The 24,974-nt window shown below is 40.5% G+C and overlaps 1 protein-coding gene across 8 annotated transcripts in view; it reads right to left on the bottom strand.

Moving 5' to 3' along the window:
• Positions 1-24,974, bottom strand: part of TOX3 (TOX high mobility group box family member 3) — a 105,844-nt gene that overhangs the window by 37,254 nt on the left and 43,616 nt on the right. For 2 of the 8 annotated variants that reach the window (XM_077898442.1, XM_077898444.1), the window contains exon 1: positions 9,335-9,421. The exons of the other annotated variants lie outside the window; for them this stretch is intronic. In XM_077898442.1, the coding sequence (XP_077754568.1) occupies positions 9,335-9,421 (87 nt within the window). Of the gene's footprint in view, positions 1-9,334; positions 9,422-24,974 lie in introns of those variants that run through there. 8 annotated transcript variants of the gene reach the window in all.

Here is a 24,974-nt window from a genome sequence, read left to right as displayed (position 1 = left end):
TTGATTCCCCAAAGTTTACTGTGTCAGAATCTCTAGGCAGTGGGGCCCTAAAAATCTGGTATTTTTAACTAGGTTCTCAGGAACTCAAGGAGACACTAATATTTGAAAACTACCAGCCTTGTTATTTTAGACTAACATGGAGGTTTCTTTTTTTTTAAACAAACCTTTCCATACGCCCAATGATGATCTCATTGAAATGCTGATGTAGCATGAGCTGTTTTATTTAGAGCAATAAAGCCTCGGCTCAATTATTTCCAATCTCTTCTTACCATTGTCACTTACAGGAAACTGTAAATGTCCGTGAGGTGACCATCAGCCCCTCTCCCACCCTCATGTTCTAGAAGGAAGGATGGGAACATCTTAGGTTGGACCAATTAGGGAATACAAGTTCCACTATTAGTTTTCTCAACAAGTTCTGTGGACCCACACAAGGAACAACAATGCCTAAACATATGGACTCTACCCAAACACGGAGGCCTTTGGATTTTCATGATCTGGACACATTTGAGTCTGTAAATTGCATAACCATCTGGACTAGTAAGAGGTGGCAAGGAAAAAAAAAAACCCACAACACCCTCTCAAACCCAACTGCACTTGTTTAATATCAGAAAAACAAATAAAGCAGAGGAGAGGATCCTAAGCTTCCCAAATTAAGTTTTCTTTTTAACAAAAATGGAGCAATCTTTGGGACTGGCCCAGCATCACCAGTATTCAAAGAATGAGGAAAGAAAGACCCGATTTGTCTTAAACGCACACCAACAGAAATAAGCCAGTGGTAATACATATGTGGCTAAGGGGCCGCATCTTTGGTGTAATTCTGGTTTCTTTCTCCTTCCCCCCAAAAGCCTTACAAACCCCGAACCCAGCGCCAATTAGATGCCAACTAATAGGATACATGTGGGGAATATACCTAACCTTTCCAAAGACAGCAAGAGATAGAAGATACTCCTGTTGTTTTTAAGGGCTGTCAACCCAGTTAGGGTGATCGAGAAAAATCATTTCTAAACATAAGGGCCAAGTCACGGAGCAATGCTGACAAATGATACGCACATTTGGAAGAACCACGTGGGAATGGCCACTCTGAGAACAAGTCTCGAATCAAGGAAGGAGAAAGGAGGAGGGGATGTCCCTGGTGGAGGGAACAGAGTGTGCAAAGCTGCAGACCTAAGTATGCACAGGCTTCATTCAAAGAACAAAGAAGAGACCTTGTGGCTGCAGGTAGGTGCCATTACTGAGAGAGGGGGAGGTAGGCTGGGGGACGTAATGGGCAGCCGGGCTCTGGAGAGCCCTGAAGAGCAGGAGAGTTTTACTCTTCAAAGAGCTCCAATGGCTTCTCACTGCTATTTAGAGCACAACCCAAGTTCCTGTATGATCTGGCTGCCAGTTGCTTCTCCAAACTCCCTCCTCACTAAGTCCCAACCACATGCCCCTGACTACTCCTCACTTTCTTCTCTGGGCCTTTGTACCTACTGTCCTCCTGACCTGGCCACTCTCCCCTCTCTCCTTACTTTATGTAGGTTTCTGCTTAATGACTGGTCACATGTGGTTTCCTCTGGCCCTAGGACAACGGGTGGTCTGTGGTATGGAGGTACTCAGTAAATATTTGTTGAATGTGTGAGTGAAGGAAGGAACCAGAGAGATCCGAGTTCAAATTCCAGTTCTGTTACTTATAAGCTGGATATGATCCGGTAAGTTGCTGCATGTTACCACTCTGAATTTCTGGGTTTTTTTGTTTTTGTTTTTGTTTTTATTTATTTCTGAGGACTGAAGAATAGAACTCTGGGGGACTGGGCTGTGTAAAAAGTGAGATGACACAGTCCTTCCCCCCTCGACCCACAAATGGTCTTCTATGGAAGAGGCACTTGGTAAATGTCATAAAGTTTGAGAGTGAGGAGCCTGGAAAGCTAGGAATTTGATAATCTGAGAAAAATAAATGGGTCACGGAAGTATTTTATGTAGTATTTATTAAGTGCCTATAATACAAAAGAGATAATGATGGATACCGGTAAAAAAAATATGTAAGACGCAGACTCCACATGACAGGTGCTACTGTATATGGAAATATGCAAAGCATTCCCCATGAAAAGTCAGCAGAAGATTTCAGAGAAGAGGAGCCATTTGAGTGGGGCCTTGGAGGATATGTAGGAGCTTGCCTGTGAGACAAGACCATCGTGGTAGAGAAAACTACTTGGGCAAAGGCCTAATGTCATAGAAGTGGGCTGGCCAACCACAAGATGGGGAGCCAAGCCTTCTTGGCAGAGAGGGCAGAAGGAGGTTGAAACAGGAGGCAGCAAGTAGAGTATACTTTGGAGAGTTTTGGCTCGAACATGCTGTAGGGATAAAAGGAGACTCGCACATGTTTGTCGGGGGAGGGAAGGCCAAACACAAAAGTGAGGGAAGGTCAGCTAACAATAAGCAGAAGATAAGAGTCAGAGTATAACTTCCAGAAAGTAAGACTAATGTCTGTTCTGTGTATTTTCTATTGTTTCCGGCAAACTGTGGGCATCTTTTATATCATGACAACAACTTGTAAAACAGATATGCTCGGTCTTTTCTGGTTTCTTGAAAAATCACTGAAATGATAGCTAAGTTATTACTCTGGATGGGAAAGGTGGCCACTTTCTTTGGTGTCAGCATGAGAACCAGAAAGACCCTGGCCCCCAAAGTTTCAACAGTCACATGCAGATTTCTAGGACCAGTAGCACATCACCGGGGTTTAGAAAGGGTTGGGTCTCATGGTAAGTTCTTTTTTTTTTTTTTAAGATTTTATTTATTTATTCATGACATACACAGAGAGAGAGAGAGACAGAGAGGCAGAGACACAGGCAGAGGGAGAAGCAGGCTCCATGCAGGGAGCCCAACGTGGGACTCGATCCCAGGTCTCCAAGATCACACCCCAAGCCGAAGGCGGCGCTAAACTGCTGAGCCACCAGGGCTGCCCGGTAAGTTCTAATATCCTTGGGAGGAATAACAACTTAGCTCTCCCTTGTCATGGGCACTTTGGTGTGAATTCGTCTATAGGAAATAGATCCACTGATGTGCACAGTGGGTATCATCTGCAAGGATGGTCAGGAAGTGCCTTGGAAAAGTCTTTCTTGGCACCACCTGCCCCTGCCTCTGCCCCTACACCTCCTCCCCACCCTGCCAGCTGCGCTGAGTTCCCCTGCATCAAGCAACAAGGCAGTCTACGCATCACTCTGCACTGTGCTCAAGTGATCTACTTCTACATCCATCTCCCTTGAGGGCAGAGGCTGTAAAAGTCTCATTGGCCACTGCAGCACCATAGCCAGGCACATAGTAGGTACTCAACTGATGAGGCAGTGCTTCGGGGGCAAGATCGGGGGTACTTCCGATTGGCAGCTTGAGTGGGTTTCAAAATGTGTAACTAAGCCAGTTATTTTTCTGTACACGTGATACAGTCCACATTGAATTCAGGTGAACCACTGTTACGGTTTGCCGAAGTACCGCCAAGTCTTAAAACAAAACAGAAAGGGAAAATCAGAGAAGATAAAATCAAGAGTTATTTTCCTCCTACTTCCAGATTCTGTGGTTCACGCTGCAAATGACTAAGGACCTCAGAGACTTTCCACTGAAAACAAACTTTAAGGTCTCTAATGATGTGACCTATTTATACCGAATACCCTTAGTAAGTCTCCTGGGCTGCACTCCTTGCACACCATATGAAATTTCAAATGTAAAAAAGGAACAACAAATGAAGCCAAATACCCCTCAGTTTTTTTAAATGAAAATGTTTTAACCAATGACAGCATTTCTTGAGTTCAATAACTAAATTCTACTGACCAATGGTAAAACACACACTCTCTAAATTCAATTGGTCCCGTAATTATGATTTATCATGAATTCTTTCTTTTTTTTTTTTTATCATGAATTCTTTCAAAACATCCATGACTTTATAATGGGTCTTCTGTTCTTTGATCTCTAAAGTATAAAATGTTGTGCTCTTAAAGTATATCGTGTTCAGGTGCCTATAACAAATATGCTAACACAGACATGCAGATAAAGCCATAGATGTGGATATGCAGATAGAAGCAGTGGTATGCAGATCACAGACTCTCAACCACAAGCAATTCTGCCCCTCAAGGGACATTTGATAATGCCTGAAAAGAGTTTTAGCTGTCATGACTAGAGGGTGCTTCTGGCATCTGGTGGGTAAAAGCCAGGGATGTTGCTACACATCCTACCATGCACACGGCAGCTCTCACAATAAAGAATTAACCTGTCCAAAACGTCAACAGTACCAAGACTGAGAAACCCTGATATAGATCAATCTGTACATTAAGCATAAACAAAAGATATTCCAAGTATTTTAAAAATAAATATTACAGGATTATTGTTTCTGCACTATCCAAACACCATCAGTGGTCTTTCTTCAGGAGGGCATTATGCTGACTTTGGATAGATCTACTTACAAGATTACTGCCTGCCATCAAGGATCACTTAAATGTGTTTCAAATATGTATCAACTAGTTGGTTGTCAGCTAGGAAGCTTTTCCATGTACATAAATACTCAGTTGCTTTTTGTTGTTGTTCCTGTTGCAAATAAATCAAGAAGTAGAAAGAGTGTAACATGTTATTCTAAGGCAAGCATTTAAAAAAGAGTAACAGGGCAGCCCCGGTGGCGCAGAGGTTTAGTGCCGCCTGCAGCCTGGGGTGTGATCCTGGAGACCCCGGATCCAGTCCCGCATTGGGCTTCCTGCATGGAGCCTGCTTCTCCCTCTGCCTGTGTCTCTGCCTCTCTCTCGCTCTCTCTGAATGAATAAATAAATAAATCTTGAAAATAAAAAATAAAAAAAAAATAAAAAAGAGTAACAAAACCATATATCCTTCCTGAAGAATTGTGAGTTCATGTGTTTGTTTTCCAGTCTCAATCATATTTGATAAACCAAATGCTGCAAGCCTACTTAACTCAAAAACCATCAGTGATAAGAAGACCTCAAACAGATATAATATACAATCATTTTAATGATTCATATCTATTAACTCACATCTATTATTTCCAAAAGTTTAAGGAAAAGTCTCAACTACTTGTTAAGAATGAGAATATAAGAAACTACTGGCACTGTCCTGGCTACTGATGCATGGCTGGGCTAGAGTTTTATAGCATGGTGGCAGAGAGCTTTTGCTCATACTGCAAGAAAATCTCGACTACATACATCTTTCTATGATTTTATGATTGCCCGAATTCTGTGGGGACAACTTTTACCAGATGGGTGATCATACAGCTTTCATTGGTTTTCTGTATCCTACCTGCTATGTTTGTTTTTTTAATCTAAAATCTTTTACTAGGAGAGGGCTCACACAAGACTCTAAATCCCACTTCTGATAAGGTCTTGGGGCAGGAGGGAGGAAAATTTTCATTCCTTCTAACCAGCTATTCCAAAATCTGTAATTTAAGATTTCATAATGTGTTTACTTTAAAAAGAGAGGGGTTTTTTCCCCCTAGACCTATATTTTTAATTACTTTGAGTATGAGGCTAATGGTTTCTTAAACATAACCATAAAATAAAAAAAAAACCTTCAAAGTGGTGGCTGTTGACTTTCATCTTGAAGACAAATAACGGAACTCAGTCAAGATGTCAATGTTAATCTGGTGTATAGCTCAAGCTTATTTTAGCATTTTATATAAAATAATCATGAATTTAAGTATTCCTAAATAAAGGAGGCATTTTATTCTTAGAAGCCCACAAAGTCGCTGTATATTAATACAGTCAAGATTACCTTAACATTTCCTTGCATGAATTTAAAGAGATGTGATTATACAGCAATTTGTAAGCAGCTCTTCTTAAAACATATATCAAATTTTACGCACTTCAGCAAAATCTCAATTCTATTCCAGTGGAGTGACTCAACGATATGAAGGAAAAATTGTATGAAGCTGTAAATGCAAAAGTGACCAAAAATGAGGGAAAACAGATGCAAAAAATTCTTAAAACCATCATAAAAGGATATTAGTGAGGCTGCTTTTTAAGCTAAAGACAGTTTATGAATACTTTCTAAAAAACTGCCCCACCCTCTTGATACACTCCAGTTAAAATGCAACGTATCTGGGGAGGAAATTTTTGCTTAGGAACTTTACTACAAAAGGACAAACCCTTTAGCTTTAAAATAAAATGTTAGCGCCTTTTTATAGTGACTCTTCTACAAAGTGCACACATTACCAACCTGTACTGACTCCATTTATTCCTAGAAAGAGATTTTTTTTCCTCATTGCTACTAGTGGAAGAATATATATGGCACAAAGGAAAAATTGCTACACATTTCCCAGTGCTGGTTAATAACTGAGGGAAAAAGTAAGATCCATCTATAAAACCTATCTATAAATTTCTTCGGCCTTCATAAAAATGTTAGAGGTATGATCTTTTTTTTTTTTTTAAAGAACTGCAGCTGCTTTCATATCAAGATTAATATTGAAAACAAACCCTGTATAATAGGGCCCCCTGGGATAAGTAACAGATTCCATGAGGGGTGTCCATCTGCTACTGGCCATAAGCTATTCCCTTCCCCATCGGGCTGTGGAAACACTCCATACCAAAAATAAGCGCTCACAGAAAGACCATGCCCTCAAAAGCCATGCTTATTGCCCAAACTGTTTCACTCTTAGGTTTTAATAACTTTCATAAGGTGATAAAGAGATGAAGCTGAATATCCTAATGAACAACTGGGAGGGGAGGAAGTACATACAGAAGAAAATTCAATGTAAAAGATCAGATTTCCCCAATGGGAAAATAAACCCTCCGGATAACAGGAAATATATTAAGTCAAAGTTCTTGACTCTGGCAATGACCAGAAGAGAAGAGCAGATCAAATACAGAGGGTTCATCTCTTTCCAGCCTCAAATAATTACAAACTTGCCTCGTATACCTTGTGAAAATGAGGAAATCTCCACGTGCCTATGCATCTCTTGCTGGGCAAAGTTGATTATTTTATTTTATTTTATTATTTTATTTTATTTTATTATTTTATTTTATTTTAATTTAATTTAATTTTATTTTATTTTATTTTATTTTTTCAAAGTTGATTTTAAAGTGGCTTCCTCTACTGGTCAGGGCATTTTTGAAAACAAGAAAAGTGACTTAACCAAAGAGACAAGATTCCATTTCTACTGGCAGAACCCGAAGTTCATGCTTTATGTGTTCACCTGGAACTCTATAAAGCGTCACTCTGACAAATATTGACCAAGGAATCCTCATCCTGCTCTTGAGAAATGTGATTAATGAAAGGTTCAGATAATAACAGGGACCTCCACTAAGTAGCAGTAGTTCTGAAGTGGAAAATGTATCTCTGACATGAAACACAACGTAATAGATTTTAAATGGAGCCTAACTTTCATCAAATCTTATGGACTCCAGGAATCTGCAGAGAAACTTCACGTACTAGGCGAGGTCTTTCTAAGAGTTTAACTGCGTCAAATATAAACATTCTAGAAAGGTTGGATGTCTCAAATTTATTGATTTTATTTTAAACAGTTCTGAAGTGGTTTTAATGACATCGGAAAATGGGCATGATATAAACACCATGATTCAAAACCACACACAGCATGATATAATTTTTCTTCTTTTATTTTTGTAAGCCTTCTAAAATTAGTACCTACTAGTTCTGTAATCAGAAAAACACATTTACAATGGAACTGCACAGGATTTCCCTAATCCCTATCAGCCTAAAGCATGTAAGTAAATAAAAATCCTGAAAAATAAAAAAACAGCAATGATCAATTTTTACTGTTCATTCATTTATACTCATTCTAACAACAAATATATTCCGATAATATCTACATTGCCAGGCAGCCTGCTGAAGTATTAAATATACAATATGAGCCAAAAAAAGTCCCTGTCTTCATGGAGCACATAGCCCTGAGCAGGGAAATAAGAGAGTAATCAAATGATTATAGAAATATATGGTGAGGGGCACCTGAGTAGCTCAGTTGGTTAAACATCCAACTCTTGATTTTGGCTCAGGGCATGATCATGTGGGTTTTGAGACTGAGCCCTGTGCTGTGTGTGGACTTTGCTTAAGATTTTCTTTCTGCCCTTCCCCACCCCTCTCTCTCCTTCTCTAAAAATGAATGAATGAAAGAAACAAAGAAAGATGTGGTGAAATGTCACCTGTGAAGTTTGCCATGAAGAAAGACATAGGGTGCGGAATGGATTAGAATAGGTGCTGGTAACACAGCTAGGAAAATAATCCAATGGACCAGATGAGAGATGATGGCAGCCTGAACTAAGGAGATAATGGCAGGGGTGAGGAGAAAATTAAGGAGTGAATAGAGTCCCAGGATTTTGACCCTAGACTTGAAGAATTGAGAGGGGAGAGCGAATAGGGGCTATCAAGGAAGACAGCTAGATTTGGAGCTTGCAAAACTTGATACAAGGCAATGTCATTCATTGTCTTGGGGGAAAGGGGCTGAATCATGGGCCCATTTTAAATGTTTTGGGATTGAGGCACCAAGAGATGCCTGTAGTTTCAGGGAAAGGTGTAGAATAGAGATTGTGTGTGTGTGTGTGTGTGTGTGTGTGTGTGTGTGTGTGAGAGAGAGAGAGAGAGAGAGAGAGATGTGCAGATGTTCAATGAAGCCAGGAACATGAATGAGACGAAGGAGAGAGACCCTACAGGGTGGGGCCAGTGGAGGCCAAAGGCAGAGCCCGGAGGAACTGGAGTGTTAAATAACCTGGATGTAGATCCAGTAAAGGAGCTTGTTAAAGTGACAAGGATTGTAGAAGCAGCTTAGAGAGGGCAGTACTCCTCATGTCAGGAGAAGACTCCAGGAAGAAGATGGGGATGAGTGATGTTAAATATTGAGACACTCAAAGTACGAGGAGGCTGAAGTGCATCTGTTTGTGTTAGTGACACCAAGACACTTCTCCATTCACACAAAGCCCAGAACCGAAACCAATCAAAGAGAGGGACAGGACTCTAGGCCCTCAAGGAATAGTGAAAGACAGACAGACAGACTTGCAACACAGAATCATATCCAAAAAAACCTCAGATACTGAACTCCAGGTTTGTTGGGAGAAGAGAAAAGTGGAGGAGCAAAAAGGCATTCTGTGGCTAGGGACAAATGACACATACAGGTGGCCCCTGAACAATATGGGGGTTTAGGGGCAGTGGCCTCCATGCTGTCAAAAATCCATGTATAACTTTAATTCCCCCCAAAAGTTTAACTACTGACAGCTTACTGTTGACCAGAAGGCTTACTGACAACATAAGCACATATTTGCATGTCACCGCTATTACATATTCTTACAATACACAGCAAGCTAGAGAAAAGAAAATGTTACTAGGAAAATCATAAGGAAGAGAAAATACATTTATTTACCCAGAACATCCACATATACGTGGACCCATGAAATTCAAACTTGCATTGTTTCAGGGTCAACTGTATAAACAAAATGTGAATACCCATCTTGAGTTCCTGTTGATTATGGAAGAAAAGATAGTAAGCAATTACGGCCCTTCACGTATAAATTATCCCACAATAAATAAACAAAAGTTGAAAAATCTCTGTAAAGGAAGCTTCCTTAGAACAAATGGACGAAAAGATTTTCTTAACGCAGAGATGTACCTTTTGGGATTAGTGAAATGGCCTCACTCGCCTATGAACTGTGAGTGCTAAATGTTCCAGAAACTGGTTGGTTTCTGGTGGTAGTAAGCACAGGGCCACGCAGTGGTCACACCTCTACCTCATATCCCTCCCTCCTTCCCCAACGCCTGAATCATCAGGGGCCATTGAACCAGCTGAGTTACAGATCACAAAAAAAGAAAAAGAAAAGGACATCCCCTTCATCATGAATGGTGCAAAAGAGAGTTAAACCAGCCTTCCCAGTACCCTTTCACTGGTAGGAAAAGGACATATATACTAAAAGGTATTACAGGTAGACTCCAACCTCAAGACTGAATTCTAATCTAGGGAACAATTCAAAATTAAACACCCATGTACTGAATAAGAAATCTCTCTTCTCCAGTTTTACTGACACCCACACTTTAAGTATGAGGAACTTCCAGATGTGTTCAGAGAAAAACGATAACCACTAGAAGAAACAGGATTAAAAGCACAGTCTCTGTCTTTGGGACACCTGTAAGCTAGAAACTGCCACTGTCAGGTGTCTTCTCAATATTGTTTTAAAAACAAGAGGATCAGACTAGCTTTTATAGTTCAAGTTAAGGCAGGAAATAGTAACTGGACATTTGAGGAAATTTCTCATAAAATCTGAAACCATTCCTCACAAAGCAATTTGGTTTTGGTGAATGTTGATGTCGGGGCTCTTTTAAACTGTCTGGGAGGCAAAGTGAATTCTTACAAGTCTACAATTTTTAGAACCAAAGACTTAATGGCTAAGAAAATATGGAAATAAATTCTCAAAGGAAAAAGAAAAAATTGATGATTAACAGGGAAAAGTGAATTCCACCCTCCCCATTCTGATGTCAGCTCTATCTAGTAAGCAGAAGATAAACTTCCACGTCCCCAGACTTGAGCAACTAACTAAACTTTCTCTATTGTGGCCTCCTGGGATATATTTTCTGCCTAGAACATACCCCCACCTACTACCCATCTGAAATGCTTCTTCCCACCCCCATTCCTACACACCCTTGCCCACAGCTAAGGGCCTCCAGTCGAAATTCCTTTCATTCATCCTGGTGCAGAGCAAACACCTCCTCAGGCAGACACCCTTCTCAGCTCAGGCCACCAGGGTTGCTGTCTCCTTCTTTCGCATCTTCAAAGCCCTTCCTTCCTATCTCTTTTATGGCACTCAGCATGTGCTGATAATACGGAATTCCTCCTATGCTTCACCCCACCACCCACATCCCCCACCACACTGGAAGCTTCTTAAGGGCAAGGACCATCTTGTCCCACAGAACTCTTTTTGCAGGACTAACTATCCACAGAAGGGCCACAGTTAAGTGTTTGGATTTATCTTTTCATTCTCCATGAACTTTTTTTTTTTTTAAGTGTTAGAGGAAATACCAGCTGAAGACAAAAAAAAAAAAAAAAAATGAAGGTCATGAAAGTAAAACATAACAAGGAAGAGGGATTCAGGTCTTAACATTATATTATCTGGATTCCAGGAAATAGACCCCCCCTTTCAATGGTCTGCAAATCTACAACAATTGACTCAATTATTCAACAAAGGTGTACCGAGCTTTCATTATGGAATATATAAATAGATACACACACACATAGATGTACACACAAAGGATTAAAATAAGCCTTGGAGACATGAGCACCAATAATATGTATGTCCCAACAGGCATGATCTATCTTTTTATTATTAGGTTTCTGATCTCAGCAGAGCCCCTATGAGCACTCAGCAATCCCTAGTAACTCTTCCTATTCATTTCCTAGCACAGCTCTACCAAACCTCCCCTCCGTCCCCTCCCCTCTTTCCTCCAGCATTCTCTCCCATCCTCCTCTAAAGAACTTAGCTCCTTACTGAGAAATACAAAGGCCATCAGTTGAATTCTTCACCTGTCACCCCAAAATCAGCACCTTAAATCATCCTTCTCCTTCCCTTTGCCAAGAAAAACATGTTCTTCCAACTGCTACTCTAAATCCCACCCCCATCTACATGTGCTCCATCAATTCACCTTTCTCAGCCCACTGCTTTCTCCCTCAACTTACAGAAATGTTCCAACCCTGTTCATTCTGGGAATGGGGGAAGTGGGGGAAAAACACTGAGACCAGTGAGTCCCTCCGAAATTAGTTATCACCTCCATCCCCCATCCCTACTCACTGGCTCCATTCTCCCACCTTGAGCTTTCATTCACCCCCTAACCCTCTTGCAATCAGTCTTCTGTTTAATGAACCGCTGTCATTAAGTCCACCACGGACTCCTAATTACCAAATCCCATTGACACTTCCCCACAGTGTCCCAGTCTCAGATGATCACTTTTCCTCCTCTGACACTTTCAACCATTCCTTTTTACAAAAAGAGTATTTTCACTTGGAAACAGTTACTCTCAGACAGTTTTCTTATCCCCCTGAAGACTTCTCAGTTTCTTCTTCACACATGCTCTGATAATTCATCACGTCCGATGTGTCAACCACCACTAGCTCTCCAGTCTAAATAGCAGTCATTGCACTGAGTTACAATTTTCCAACTCCTTCTGCATTATCACCATGCGTGTCTTACCAACAACTCCAAGTCAACAGACCCAACTCAGCTTTTCTTTATCAATCCTCTGCTTTTCTGTATCAGTTGCAGACAAGTTCCCCTCAAAGAACCCCACCACTCACTATCAGTTATATTTTCTATCCAAAATATGATCCTTTCTCTCAACTTCCATGAAAGGTCATTCAGCTAGTCATCTGGCCAGCTACAAACACATACACACACCTTTCACATTGTTCTTCTAATGGTATTGCCAATCCCAGGCAGCCCTTGAATTCCAGTTCAGATTTGATTCCCTCTAATCCATGTCTGGAGTTAACCTTTCTTTCAATTTATCTTCCAAATAACCTTTTTATTACATTGTAAAACCAAATGGATAATACTGAATAGTATGGCTAACAGAAAAAGCATTTCTCACCCCCACCTTATACACCATTTCAATATTTTCGCATAATGCTTTTTCATCTTTTTCTGTCTTTCCTCTCTATGGTGTAAGTCTTTAAAATAAAAATTGGGACCAAAGTGGATATTTAATACTTTCTAAGCTGAAAGATATTCCTCAACCATTTTCCTCACTGTTACCTTCTAAGATGTGATTTTTAATAGCCACATGGTGTGCCAAGGCATGGGCATGGCATAATTCACATCATTGGTGCTCAGTAGGGTTAGCCTTCCAGAATGGAAATCTCATCACATGTGTCCTTGTGGGGCTTAAAGTCCTTCAAATGCTGCCCACAGCTTACTGATCACAAGCTCTTCCTCAGTAGGGCAAAAAGGTCATTCAACAAATGGACCTCACCTTATCTATACAGGCTCATTCCCTACCTTTCCCCTCCCTCGCTGTCAACCTCACCCCCTCTACTCCCATGATCCTTCACTTCTCCTAGAAGTGCTCTCTCCTCCTACTATCCAATTGTGACAGGTTTTGCTGTCAAGACACCTGGGCTGCCTTTCACACTGAGTAAGACTCTTTGTCCTTTTCCCTTATTAGTCTGTGAGCCGCTCTGTGAGACACATTGGTCTCTCATAGCTCAGGACTCCTAGCAGCCCCTCAAATTTGTGTTAAGTAAGTGGGGACAATGGTGTTCTTTTGGGTGTGTCACCAGTACAGAACTTACTATGCAATGCTTAATATAACAAGAGCTCAAATTTGTTGAATTCAAGTATGTGCCATGTGCCAATTTGTCTGAGCTTCAGAGGTGCCATCTTACATGCATTTGGATAATTATCTGCCTGACCTACTCGACCTCCCCATGGGCTGGAAATGTCTCAAGGCAACTACTTCCCTCTCAGTTCACTATCTGAGTATTGGACATACTCGTTGGAACCTGGTAGGTTCTAAATAAATGTTTCCTGCATCTGTGAACAAATGACCCTGCAAGGTCATTAACAGTGTAATCTTCATCCTTAAAGAGTGGAAACTGAAGCACAAACACTGTGGTTGGGGTTTCACATCAAAAATCAGACGATGCGTCAGTATGGTTTCAACATCCCCTAGCAACTTTTCTGAATGTTTCTGGTCTCTCATGAAAGAAGACACCCACGGCCATATGCCAGGCTGTGCTCAGGGCTGTATGCCGCATCGCCAGGAGCAATAGGAAGTTCGGCTTTTGAAGGACTCCCATCTGAACAGCTCAGCTAGGCCCCCTTGACATGACAAAGGCTGACCTTGAAAAAGACTCCCTCAGTTGTTCCCGGCTTTATACATTAGATCCATTTCTCAAAATGGATCTGCACAGTGGATTTTGGTGTCAAATTATTTTGGCAATATTGTGGAGATTGTTTAATGGAGCTACTGATGCCAGTCACTTTTAAAACTACCAAAAAAATTCCTTAGCTTTCCTTTTATGTAGAACATTCCCGAGAAGCTGCGTTTTCAATATACTGTCTCTGGGACCTAAGACAGATGGCCAATCAAAACCAAGTCCCTCTTCCCCTTTCCAACTGAGTCGGGGCTCCCAACATTACCAGGTGTTATCGGATATGACAAGAAAAATAAAAGGCCGTATCTTTGCTTCTGATTTGCAGAATGATGAAAAGCGTCTTCATTTTTTTTTTCCTCAAGAGTGGAGTCTTTCAACTCTCAATTTTGTTTTCATGAGAGGCACAAGGTAGATCAGAAAACCTAACTGAAAAAAAAAGTTCACCCCAGCTTTCGTTCTGAGAACAGTCAGATCAAAAGAATTTTTCTGAAGGCAAAACAGGTGGGTTTTTCCCCTTTATACTTAGAAGTGAAACAAATATGTACTTTGTACTTTCACTGAACACAGAACAAGTGGACAGAACCTAGCTTCTCCAGGCTTCGTTAAATAATCACATCTGCAAAGGACTCCTGTCTTGCAAAGGAAAAGGGGACTTACGCCGGTGACTTATCACTGGGGCAAAGGGAACAGGAATTCGGAAGCAGAATTGCAAACAACTTGTGCAGAATAAAGTGCAAGGGAGAAATAAATGTAAGGAAATGTCAAGAAATATTTAACCTTGGGCACCCCCCACTCAGCCACATACACACACATACATGCACATTGACCCGCTTCCTCTCAGAAACCAGCTCTTTGGAATAGTGAGAGCTATGGTTTTTACTCAGGTTCAGCATATCCATAAATTGGGCCATAAAATAAAAGTAGTAATGGTGAGTTCCCAGGAGAGGTTAAAAAATAAATGTATAAATAAATGACAGGGTGATGAAAAGCAATAAAGCACTTTTTATACCAAATCTCATCTGAAGAGAATTACTTACTGGCAGGAATAAAGAGACAATTGGTTATAAATGTTTGACAACCCAAAATACTGTCTTTGTCCTTCTCGACCCCACTGTGTCTCCCCAGGAAATGTCCTCAATGTTTTATTTTCACCTCAGTCTGTCTCGCAGAATCTTCTTTAACAACTGTGCCTTGTTTGCCTTCTCCAAACATCCAGTGCCTTTGCTTCTACCTCTTGAGCCCCCACCATTCTATTCCTACAAAGTACCCCCCACGCACAATTTATTTGGAAGAAAGGGAGTAGATTATTTCCCGAACTCCCATCCATTAAAGTGCATAATTACCCACACAGCTCTTGTCACTGCCACACCCTTATGTTCAATGTCAGGACTACAGATGCTTTTCGAGTGTTCCCTGCAGATACGTGCTCTTTAAACGTTTATCTTCACCAACATTGAAAAGCTTGAATTTTATATCTTAGGAGAGCAGGCCGTTTCTGACTGATCATCCAAAACTCCCCCTCGTAACCTTTCCACCCATAAGTTTAGGAATAATTTTACAACCTCTTCTTCCAACTCCCAAAAAGAATCCTCCCATCCTGGCAAACAAATCTGCTTGTCATTTGTGGCTGCAGCTCATTGTTTTCTTTTCTTTCTTTCTTTTTTTAAGATTTTATTTATTTATTCATGAGAGGCACACAGAGAGAGAGAGGCAGAGACACAGGCAGAGGGAGAAGCAGGCTCCATGCAGGGAGCCTGACGCGGGACTCGACCCCAAGTCTCCGGGATCATGCCCTGGGCTGAAGGTGGCGCTAAACCGCTGAGCCACTCCAGCTGCCCAGCTCATTGTTTTCTGAAAGCCAGGCTCCTCTTTCCGTTGGGTAGCATGACTGGCAAACCCCTTGCACTGTGGTGAGGCCATGCAACCAGCTCTCAGGCATGCTCCTGCCACTGCAGCGTGAGCAGAATGGATGGGCGTCACTTCTGGGCCAAAGGAGTTGAGAAGTGAGGGTCGCTTTCTCAAGTCTTATCCCAGCTGGCTACTGGCACTTAAAAGGGAGAGAGCAGTCTCCATTGGCTTAGGTTCACTGCTAACCAGATGACCCCTGAACTGTACAGGTGAACAAGAAATGCACCTCATTTCTACTACGTGCACCTCATTTCACATTTGGGGCCTACTTGTTAGACCCATTAGGCTATTCTCACTGGGCAACCGTCTCCTGTTTACTCACACTGCTCATACTTCTGAGGCCATCTCAATGGTTCTACATTACTTAGATCATCCTGTGTCTTTCATATCCTTCAAATCGCTGACCAAGTTCATCCCTCTAACAAAAACTTCCACCAAAAATCATCCTCTGGACATACAGATTGTTTACTTTAGCATTCACTTGCATCTGGTTGCATCAGTCTTTCAATCCCCTCCCCCCCCCACACTCAGTAAATATTTTTTCAGAACTTTTAACATCAGATATGCAAAGTTTTTGCCAACATGCTCATAGGATTCTGGAAGAGGAAGAAGGTTTTTTTAGTTTGCCTGGTTTCTTGTGACAAGTCATCCACCTGTGTCACATGCCAGTGAGTACAAGAGTTTATGTCAATTGGCCAACAAGGGTTTAATTAGCTTATTTATGACAACACCCCCTCCCCTTAGTACCTTCCAAGGAGGGGTGGTTAATAAATCCTCCATGAAGGACTCCTAAAAATAGGAATAGTGCCTGCTGTGGTGGCAAAGGGCATGGGTTTGCAGTCCAGGGGATGGGAGTTCAAATCCCACCCACCAGCTGGGGTGATAGAAGCTCTCCACAAGTTCCTTAAATCCTCTGAGCTCCCACTTCTTCATCTATACAAGGGAGTAATACTGACATTGGCTTTGTAAGACTGTTCTCCATCAGCTGATGGAGAGATGTAACCCCTTGTACCTTGAAGATATCAGAATACCAGCTTCCAAAGAAAGAGTCAAGAGTTCCAAAAGTGCTTTTTGGAAACAGAGAAGATCTTCCTATTCCTCGAAATGTAATTCCCTGATGCCTTACTTCCCTTCAAAATTCACTAGAGATGAATCTGAAGAGTAGATTCTTTGGAGAGGTGGAGAATAGTCATATGACTTTTCACTAATAATTATCAAATAATTTGGCAGTGAAAGGAAAGCTAGGTCCCAAATTTAGCGTTCTGAGTCAGCCTTTCCACTCTGAAACATCTAAGAGACCATAGGAACAGCAACATTCTTTGGCAAATTTCAGGACACCGTACCCTGACCTTAATCCAGTGAGGGATGTAGTTTTGTCTCCTCTGGTTGCAGATGCAGCTGATTCTCAGAGAAGTTTAGTATCTTGTTCAAAAGTCACACAGTACATGCACATGTGGTGGACACAGGATTTGAAGGGAGTCGTTGCCAGATGGTGTGCTCTTAACAACCACCGCAGTGTTTATATACACCCCTGCCCTTCCAGAGCCCAGCTGGCACATACATAATCTCCAAATTCTTGCAGAAAGGCACTGGATCCTAAAATTTCCCCCCAAAGTCATCTAGAAATCCACCGAATTATCGTGGGGGGGGGGGAAGGCAGAAGATTATCCACAAATCCTTATTTCAGTATCGTGAAACTCAAGGACCCCATTTGCTTCCATTTATTCTCAGTCAAGTCAATCTGAGAAAGTTTGACAATAACCCCTACCCCATCATCGACAATGATCAAATACTACCATTGTGAACCACAGGCTGGTGAAAAGAGGCGCTCTATCCAGTTTTACCAAATGCTATTCACAAAAAGAGTATCAAATTCTACCTGTGAGTTTTTTTCTCATTCTCTTTAACTAAAGACTTAAAAGCCTACATAAAATAGTAACTGGGAGCTTAAAAAAACATGGAAAATACCATATAATCAAGATTGTTTAAATGTATAAAACTGTCAAGTAGATTATCCTTTATGCAATTCAAATGAGCCTTTGGGAAACAGAATTAACTGAGGGCAAACAAGAGCTTAACTTTAAAAGACAAAGAGTTGGCTTATATCAAGTTGACACTTTCAGATAAGATACTGCATTATACCAGGTTATACTTGCAATAATAATTTTTGATTGGCATATCATTTGCCACTAACTACTGCTTGGCTTCCACCGAGCACACGCAACATACTATAAACTGTTTTGAAAGATGTCTTTGTATTGTGCAATATTTACAGGGTGTGTTATTTTATAAATGCTCAAGTTGGCATAAGTAAAAAAAAAAAAAGACATTAAAACATTTCAGATCAAAACGATCTCCTTGGCCTCACAAAAGAAGTGCTCTCTAAAGACAGGTGACGATTCTGTTCAGAAATCTTCACACCAAGGCTAAGTAAATGTTCAGCGGTAAAAACAGAATTGCTTTGTTCAGCTGCACAAACAGATTTCTACATCGCCTCTATTTGCGTATTCCTGAATATCCTCTTTCAGATCCCACTTTTATGGGGAGCAAAATCAATTTTCTTTGGGACCAAAAAAGTGAGATCTGGTCTAATGATTTTAATCTTTTAAATAAACATGAACTGAACTTGGAGCACAGGCTTTTTCCCTTAAGAAAAGATCTTTGTTGTTCAGAAAGATCTCTTTCAACCTAGGAACAGTTAATGCCAGCGACAACCTAACCTGGGGGGAAAAAAAGAAAATCTGTATTTCTACCAATGTCCTTTTAAAAGAAACAGCGAATATTATACACACACACACACACACACACACACGCACAGAAACGCACACAGAGGCACAAACACACAAACCTGGCAACCACATCATTCTGCCCCAAGCGCGGATGGATGTTGAGTTTAATTTTTGAAGCAAATGAGGTTCCCCAATTCAATTTTAAACAAATAGAAAATGAGAAACAGAAAACTCTCACATAAAACTTTTATGGCTACTTCGCTAAAAAAGCGCACTCATGTTTATGAAATAGAGTCTCCCTTAGCCTCAAAAGGGGAATTATTCTGAAATTTGCCAATGCTTCAGGATCCTCACGAACACCGGCCCGGTTCAGCGTTTCCAGGTCCCGTTTCAGCCCTGCTAATAGTTATTGTTTGTACAACTGTAACCAAGTACATTACCAACCAGTTGTTCAATCTATATAAATTTAAGAAACACACATTGCCAAGGAGTGACTCATATATCAGTCTATTATATGCTACAGGGCTGACTGTATTAAACAAATCACTCTGCCTCCAGCCGAAGAATAGAAGCTATATACAGAGCAGAGGTGATTGTCTAATTTAAATCTTGGCTCGCTTCCCAGTACTGTACAAGATTCCAATTTGTGGAAATGTTGCTCTTTGCTACTGCCAGAAAGGCTGCAGAAAATGGTATTGGGAGCCTTCCAGAAATATGTCTGCAAAATGCCAATCAACAAGTCACTAAAGATTAACAGTATGACTGTACCAAATTAATTTAAATTATAGAAACATATGGCTAGGATGTTTGCTTTGCACTTAAGACAACACCTTCCTCACGAAAAGCTAGGTTTGCTCCACGATATAAAATCATAGCCCCGTGTTCAGATTCCTGCAGAATGTGAACATCAGCTAATAAATTGGGAGCCAGAGGTCCTTGTGGAGCCAATCCTTTTGGATGTTTAGGGTCTTCTCTCTAATATATTCAAAACATGGGAGAAAATACTTTTTATGACAACATAGTCTTCACCTCCAAAGAGATAAAGAAAAAATCAACATTATTCAGCGAGCGAAAACAATTTGCTCTGTAATGTGAAGAAAATTCTGGCTTTATTGAGATTCACCATAGAACCCAGAGGATGATGTGATCTATTGCACATCATTCCCAATTCTAAAATATGATAGTGGGCTAAGAATTTAATATATAGCCAAGAGAAATGCACCAATTATATGGCCAAATCATGAAAATCAAAAGACAACACAATTTATACCCCACCAGCTGCTCTCAATATATATTACATTCATGCTGCCTCCCCATTATTTTCACACGAATCTTTAATATATACAATCATGTCATCAACCAAAAGGGGTGAAACCAATGGCACTTCAAGCCATAGTTACACATTAGTGTACGTTGTATTTCAACTGAATAGGAAGAGAACTGTTTTATGTTTCTCTCCACTGCTTTTCTATTATTGCCTAGCTAATGGAAATACATCAAACAAATGTTCTACAAGAGCAATAAATATTAAAGTTGACCTATCCATCTGGGAGAAATGAGAACAATACTGCTCACTTTTAGCCCAAATATGACACTGATAAATGGAGCGATGAGATTCCATCACACTTTCAACAATCTGGGCCGGAGCCCCCGCGTGATCCTGGTACCAGCAATTTTCTTCATTCATCTTCATTAGGCAGCCACTTGACCTGCCTCCCGACATCCCTGTCAAATCAGAACCTTTGGGGGGCTTGTTGTACTTTCTCACAATGTAGCCTAAATGTGCTCTTCATTTAAAAAAAAAAAAAAAGCCAGAAGAAGGCCTCAATGAGCATGAAAGAGAGTGTGAACAATTCCTCTGGATGCAAAGAGACATCAAATGTTACTCATGATTAAAAGGGAAACTGGTATGAAACGGGTCCGTGCAGCCCCCTGCTCGCCAGCGCATCGCCAGGGTGGCAGGGGAAGCCTGGGGGGGGTGGCCAACATGCACCCCCTGAGCCGTACAAAGACAATTAGGTATTCAAATGAAGGATATATGCGGGGCTTTATCACAGATGTAGAAATGCTTTCCATTTCCTTCCTCAATCACAGTTTCAAGTGAGCTGGAACAAGAAAGGAGGACATTCTTACCCTCGCACAATGAGCGGGTGTCATCACATTAGCGGTTTTACATTGCAGTCCCATTATTTTCTATTTCAACGGCATAATAAGAGGGGTGCTGATTTGATTATTCCATAATAGTGAAAATGAATACCAATGCAATATAAAATTGCTATTATAACACAAAGCTACTAATATGATTCACAAGACCCCCTGGAAATTAGGTTTTATAACTATGATCACAGGGGAAAAATTAGAAAGCCAGTAGGCAAGAAGGGAATTAGGTGTTCCCACACCAGTCTTAGCAATGCAGGCAGCTGCTCAAATGAAGCCAGGCGGTATTTACTTCGAATGACATACAAAACCCAGTCCGTGTGAATTATTTGAGAGGTAGTCCTTTCGTTTGTCTTTATGGCATGTGTTCCAAATACTCATAATGTTAACTAAAGCCGTGCTCGAGTAAGGCAAGGTTTTCTGATTCAAAGAAAGCCATAAATGAAAGAATGCTAGACAAAGTATGAAGAATCCATCACTTTTTCCGGAACCAGATTTTTAGGACCAGATGGATTCTAAAAATCCATAATAAACGGAATGATAGAAGTAAAACTGCCTGGGGATTTTGGTCAAAATCCCTCTTTTATCCTGGTCCTGCATCCCAAATAAAAAGAATGAAAAGATAAATAAATAAAACAAAAAGAATGTAAACCTCGTGATTATTTCTAAACCAATCTCCTCCCTAGCAGTCTTGGAAGGATCTAAGTAAGACCCACCGCAGGATCCATTCAACAGGCAGAGTATGCGCCTGGCACCTGAGGTGCTACCAAGCTGAAAATACACTTTCCCTCTCGCTTCAAACACAGACCTGCCTGGACAGGTGGTGGTCATGAGCACAGAAGCTGCTGGACAACATCTCTAGGTCCCCCCCAGGTAAGAGGTAAAGATGCAAGGCCCTTTACAGAAGCTCCTTCCAAGTCAGTTCTCTTCTAGTTTCTGAGGATGTAGGTGATGTCTAAGAGAAGCCAAAACCATGGCAAGCATCAATCTTTGCCTTAAACACAAGAGTCCCCGGCTTCAAAGTGACAACTGTAAATTTTTGCTTCTGACCCAATGTAGGAATGGATATTTTTTTGCAGCCCAAAAGTGTTCCACCTTGGCAAAGACAGGACATTCTAGAACTGGTAAAAGATTTTCTATTATTTGTAGGACATGGTTTCCCTCTCCAAATAAAAGACATTCTGCTATATTTAAGGGACCTAAGAGAAACAACTCGTTAATGTTCCATGGGCAAAGGAAGCACATCAAATTTTACCCTGTATCTGAATATTTCCTCTACTGTTTCAACATCTGTTATGGAAGGAAGTGGCACTATGCGGTGAACAAAAACCAAGGATTATGTAAATAAAACAGGTACATCCCACACACATCACCCCCTCAGCACAGGCCATAACTCTTGACACAGCCTTGTCATCAAAAGTTCCCTGCTCATTGACCAGTACTGGTACCACCTCAGCAGCATTTGATCATATGAACCAATGGTATTACACTGGAATGCTTCACAAAGAATTCCAGAACATTAAGATGCTGCCAAGTTTCTTAAGCAGGGCACCAGAGAAGCATTTCCAAGACTTGGGAAGGCAGACGGTGACACTCTTACTAGATACTAAGGGCTGATCTCCAAAACTCTGCACTTTGTGCAACTGCATTTTGTATTGGTATCTCCTGTTTTGAATAAACTATATGCCAATGTGTCTTAATAACAATATCTACTGAGCATCTTCTGGATACTGGGTATTATGCTAATCACATCCCGTTATCTCATTTATCCTGTACAACTATCTTAGGAGCTATAAACTATCACATTTCACAAAATCTAAGACACTACATTGTAAGATAAAATCCAAGTACAGACATGTTACAATGGGGAGAAAATGTGTGCCTCAGTCAATGAAATATGGTATTATTGTTATTACTACTACTACTACTACTACTACTACTACTATCTCCATTTGCACAAAGGCTCAGAGTTCAAAGCTCAGAGAGGTTAGGTAACCTGTTCACAATCACATACCAGGAAAATCTGGACTCAAACTAAGAGCAGTTGGATTCTGAGGTCTTAAATTCTACATAAGTAGTCTCCAGTTACTTTTATTACATGCCTCTACTAAAGACGTTCATAGAAATAATAAGAGTTAACACTTTTCTGCTACTTGCCATGGTGCCAAACACAGTCCAAAGCCTTTTCATGTGTTACCTCATTAATTCATCATAACAACCTAAGACATTGGTATCATCGCTATACCCATTCCATAGAAGAACAAACTGAGCACTTTGACCAAGGCTACATGGTTGATGCAGACAAGCAGGCTCCACAGCCCACGTTCTTGAGCCGCTGTACTGTCTCTCTAAAAAATGAGCATCCACCCCCAACATATGCAGATTGACTTATTTATAAATTACATACACAATTGCTACCATCTGACAAAGTTGCATATTTGAAAGCATCAAAAATTGTAATAAGAAAGGACTGAAAATATAGAATTACTAGTATTTTCTCTAGTCATAAAGGTCACTCCCCCTGAGCTCTGGAAACCATAGTAGGGAAACCACTGCCCCAAGCCACTAACCGAAACAGATTCCTTTGGACAATTCTCCCTATCTAGAATGATCTAAAAGAGACAATCATGCCACCAACTAAGGATCCATCGACCTTCCTTCCTGGGGTAGCATGGATTCTTCTCAATTAAGTCTTACAATTACTCGAGGGAAGGAAGCAACAGAAAAGGGAAGGGGAATACTGTGGCTTCCTGTCATTTGAATATCCACCAAATAAAACTTGGGCCAGGTCAATAGGGGAAAAGGAGAAACCATCCCCCAGGTGGCTTATCAACACATGCTATCCTGAGACACTGCAAGTCCATTTCTTCCTTAAAGTTCCTTCCAATGCTCCAATAATAATATAAACAAGCATCTCTTGAGTACCTACTGTTAGCCAGCCCATGTGCAGTACCAGGAACACAAAAATAAAAGCTACAGTCAATCGGGAACAAGCATTCACAGTCAAAACTAAGAGGAAAATCTAACATTGGAAAAAGCCCCACTCTCCCATGCTTCAAGTTTAATCTTTATTTCTAAAATGTCTTCCCTTATGTATTAGCCAGAAAGCCAGTTTCCAGTATGATAAGCAGCAATAAATACAATGCAAATCAAACCTACAAGAACAGATCTTCAAGAAAAGGAAAACAGTTTTCAGATCCACGCTGCCATGTCTAATGAACAACAGTAAGGCTTCTAATAAAATCTTTAGTATTGAAGTTTGACCCAAAAAATTAATTACATTGTAGTCAAAATGAAGAACTACACAAAGATCCCTCAAATGTCACTTAACAAAAATAAGAGCAAAGGAAGTATTTTTACAATAATTTCAAATTTTTTTCTGAGAAACTAACATAAAATTCCATGATATCCTACTGAAGACTAATCTCAGTAATTCAGTTTCTGGGAATTTGAAAACACTGTCAAATAATATTGTTTCTTGCATTATAACTTGCTGGTACTAATACTGCTAATAAAAATAAGAGTGCATTTTAAAAAATATTTTAAAACAGGGGTCAGCAAACTTTTTTTTAAAGGACCAGATCATAAATATTTTAGGCTCTGTGGGCTATCAGCTCTGCCTGAGGTAGCCTGAAAGCAAGCACAGAAGACAGTATATAAATGAATGAGTATGGCTGCATTCCAATAAAACTTTATTGACAAAATCAGGGGAACCAGCCCATGGGCCATAGTTGGCTGACCCATGCTTTAAATTATTATTTGTATCTATTTAGTTTCTTTTAACAATTAATATTTATCAGGCGTTTCTCATCATAAAAACTGTATTCATTAAAGACATTTGGAAAGGATAAAAATGCAGAATGAAGGAAAAAAGCTGGACTAGGATGTCATACAAGGGCAAGGTTCCACACCAGCTGTGTTAACTCTGGGCAAGTGACCAACCATCTCAAAGTGTCAGTTTCTTCACTTACAAAATCAAGATAAAGACTGTCCTGACTTTAGGATGTCATGGACAGTGAGGACCAGACAAGTGAATGTACATAAAGCATAAACCCACCACTTGCTCTATCACAACTATTCCTATCAACTTCCTTCTAATTTATCTCTGATGATATTAAAAACAAAACACCCAGCACGATGCCAACGTAACCAAGTAGGGCATACTCATATGCTCAGAATGAGCAAATGAAAACAATAAAAGGATGGAGGGAGTTGGCAAATTTTGACCTTAGCTTCCAAGTTAAAATAAAACCTGAAACACCTAATGTTTTCTGAAAGAGAAAGGCAACAGAAAGTTATAGTTAATGCTAAATATGCATCGATAGTTTTTCTAGAGAAAATTTCATATGCTT

This window comes from Canis aureus, chromosome 5 (assembly GCF_053574225.1).
Source record: "Canis aureus isolate CA01 chromosome 5, VMU_Caureus_v.1.0, whole genome shotgun sequence".
Lineage (NCBI taxonomy): Eukaryota > Metazoa > Chordata > Mammalia > Carnivora > Canidae > Canis > Canis aureus.
The sequence above is the reverse complement of the archived record's forward strand: the minus strand, read 5'-3'. Positions and strand labels throughout refer to the sequence as shown.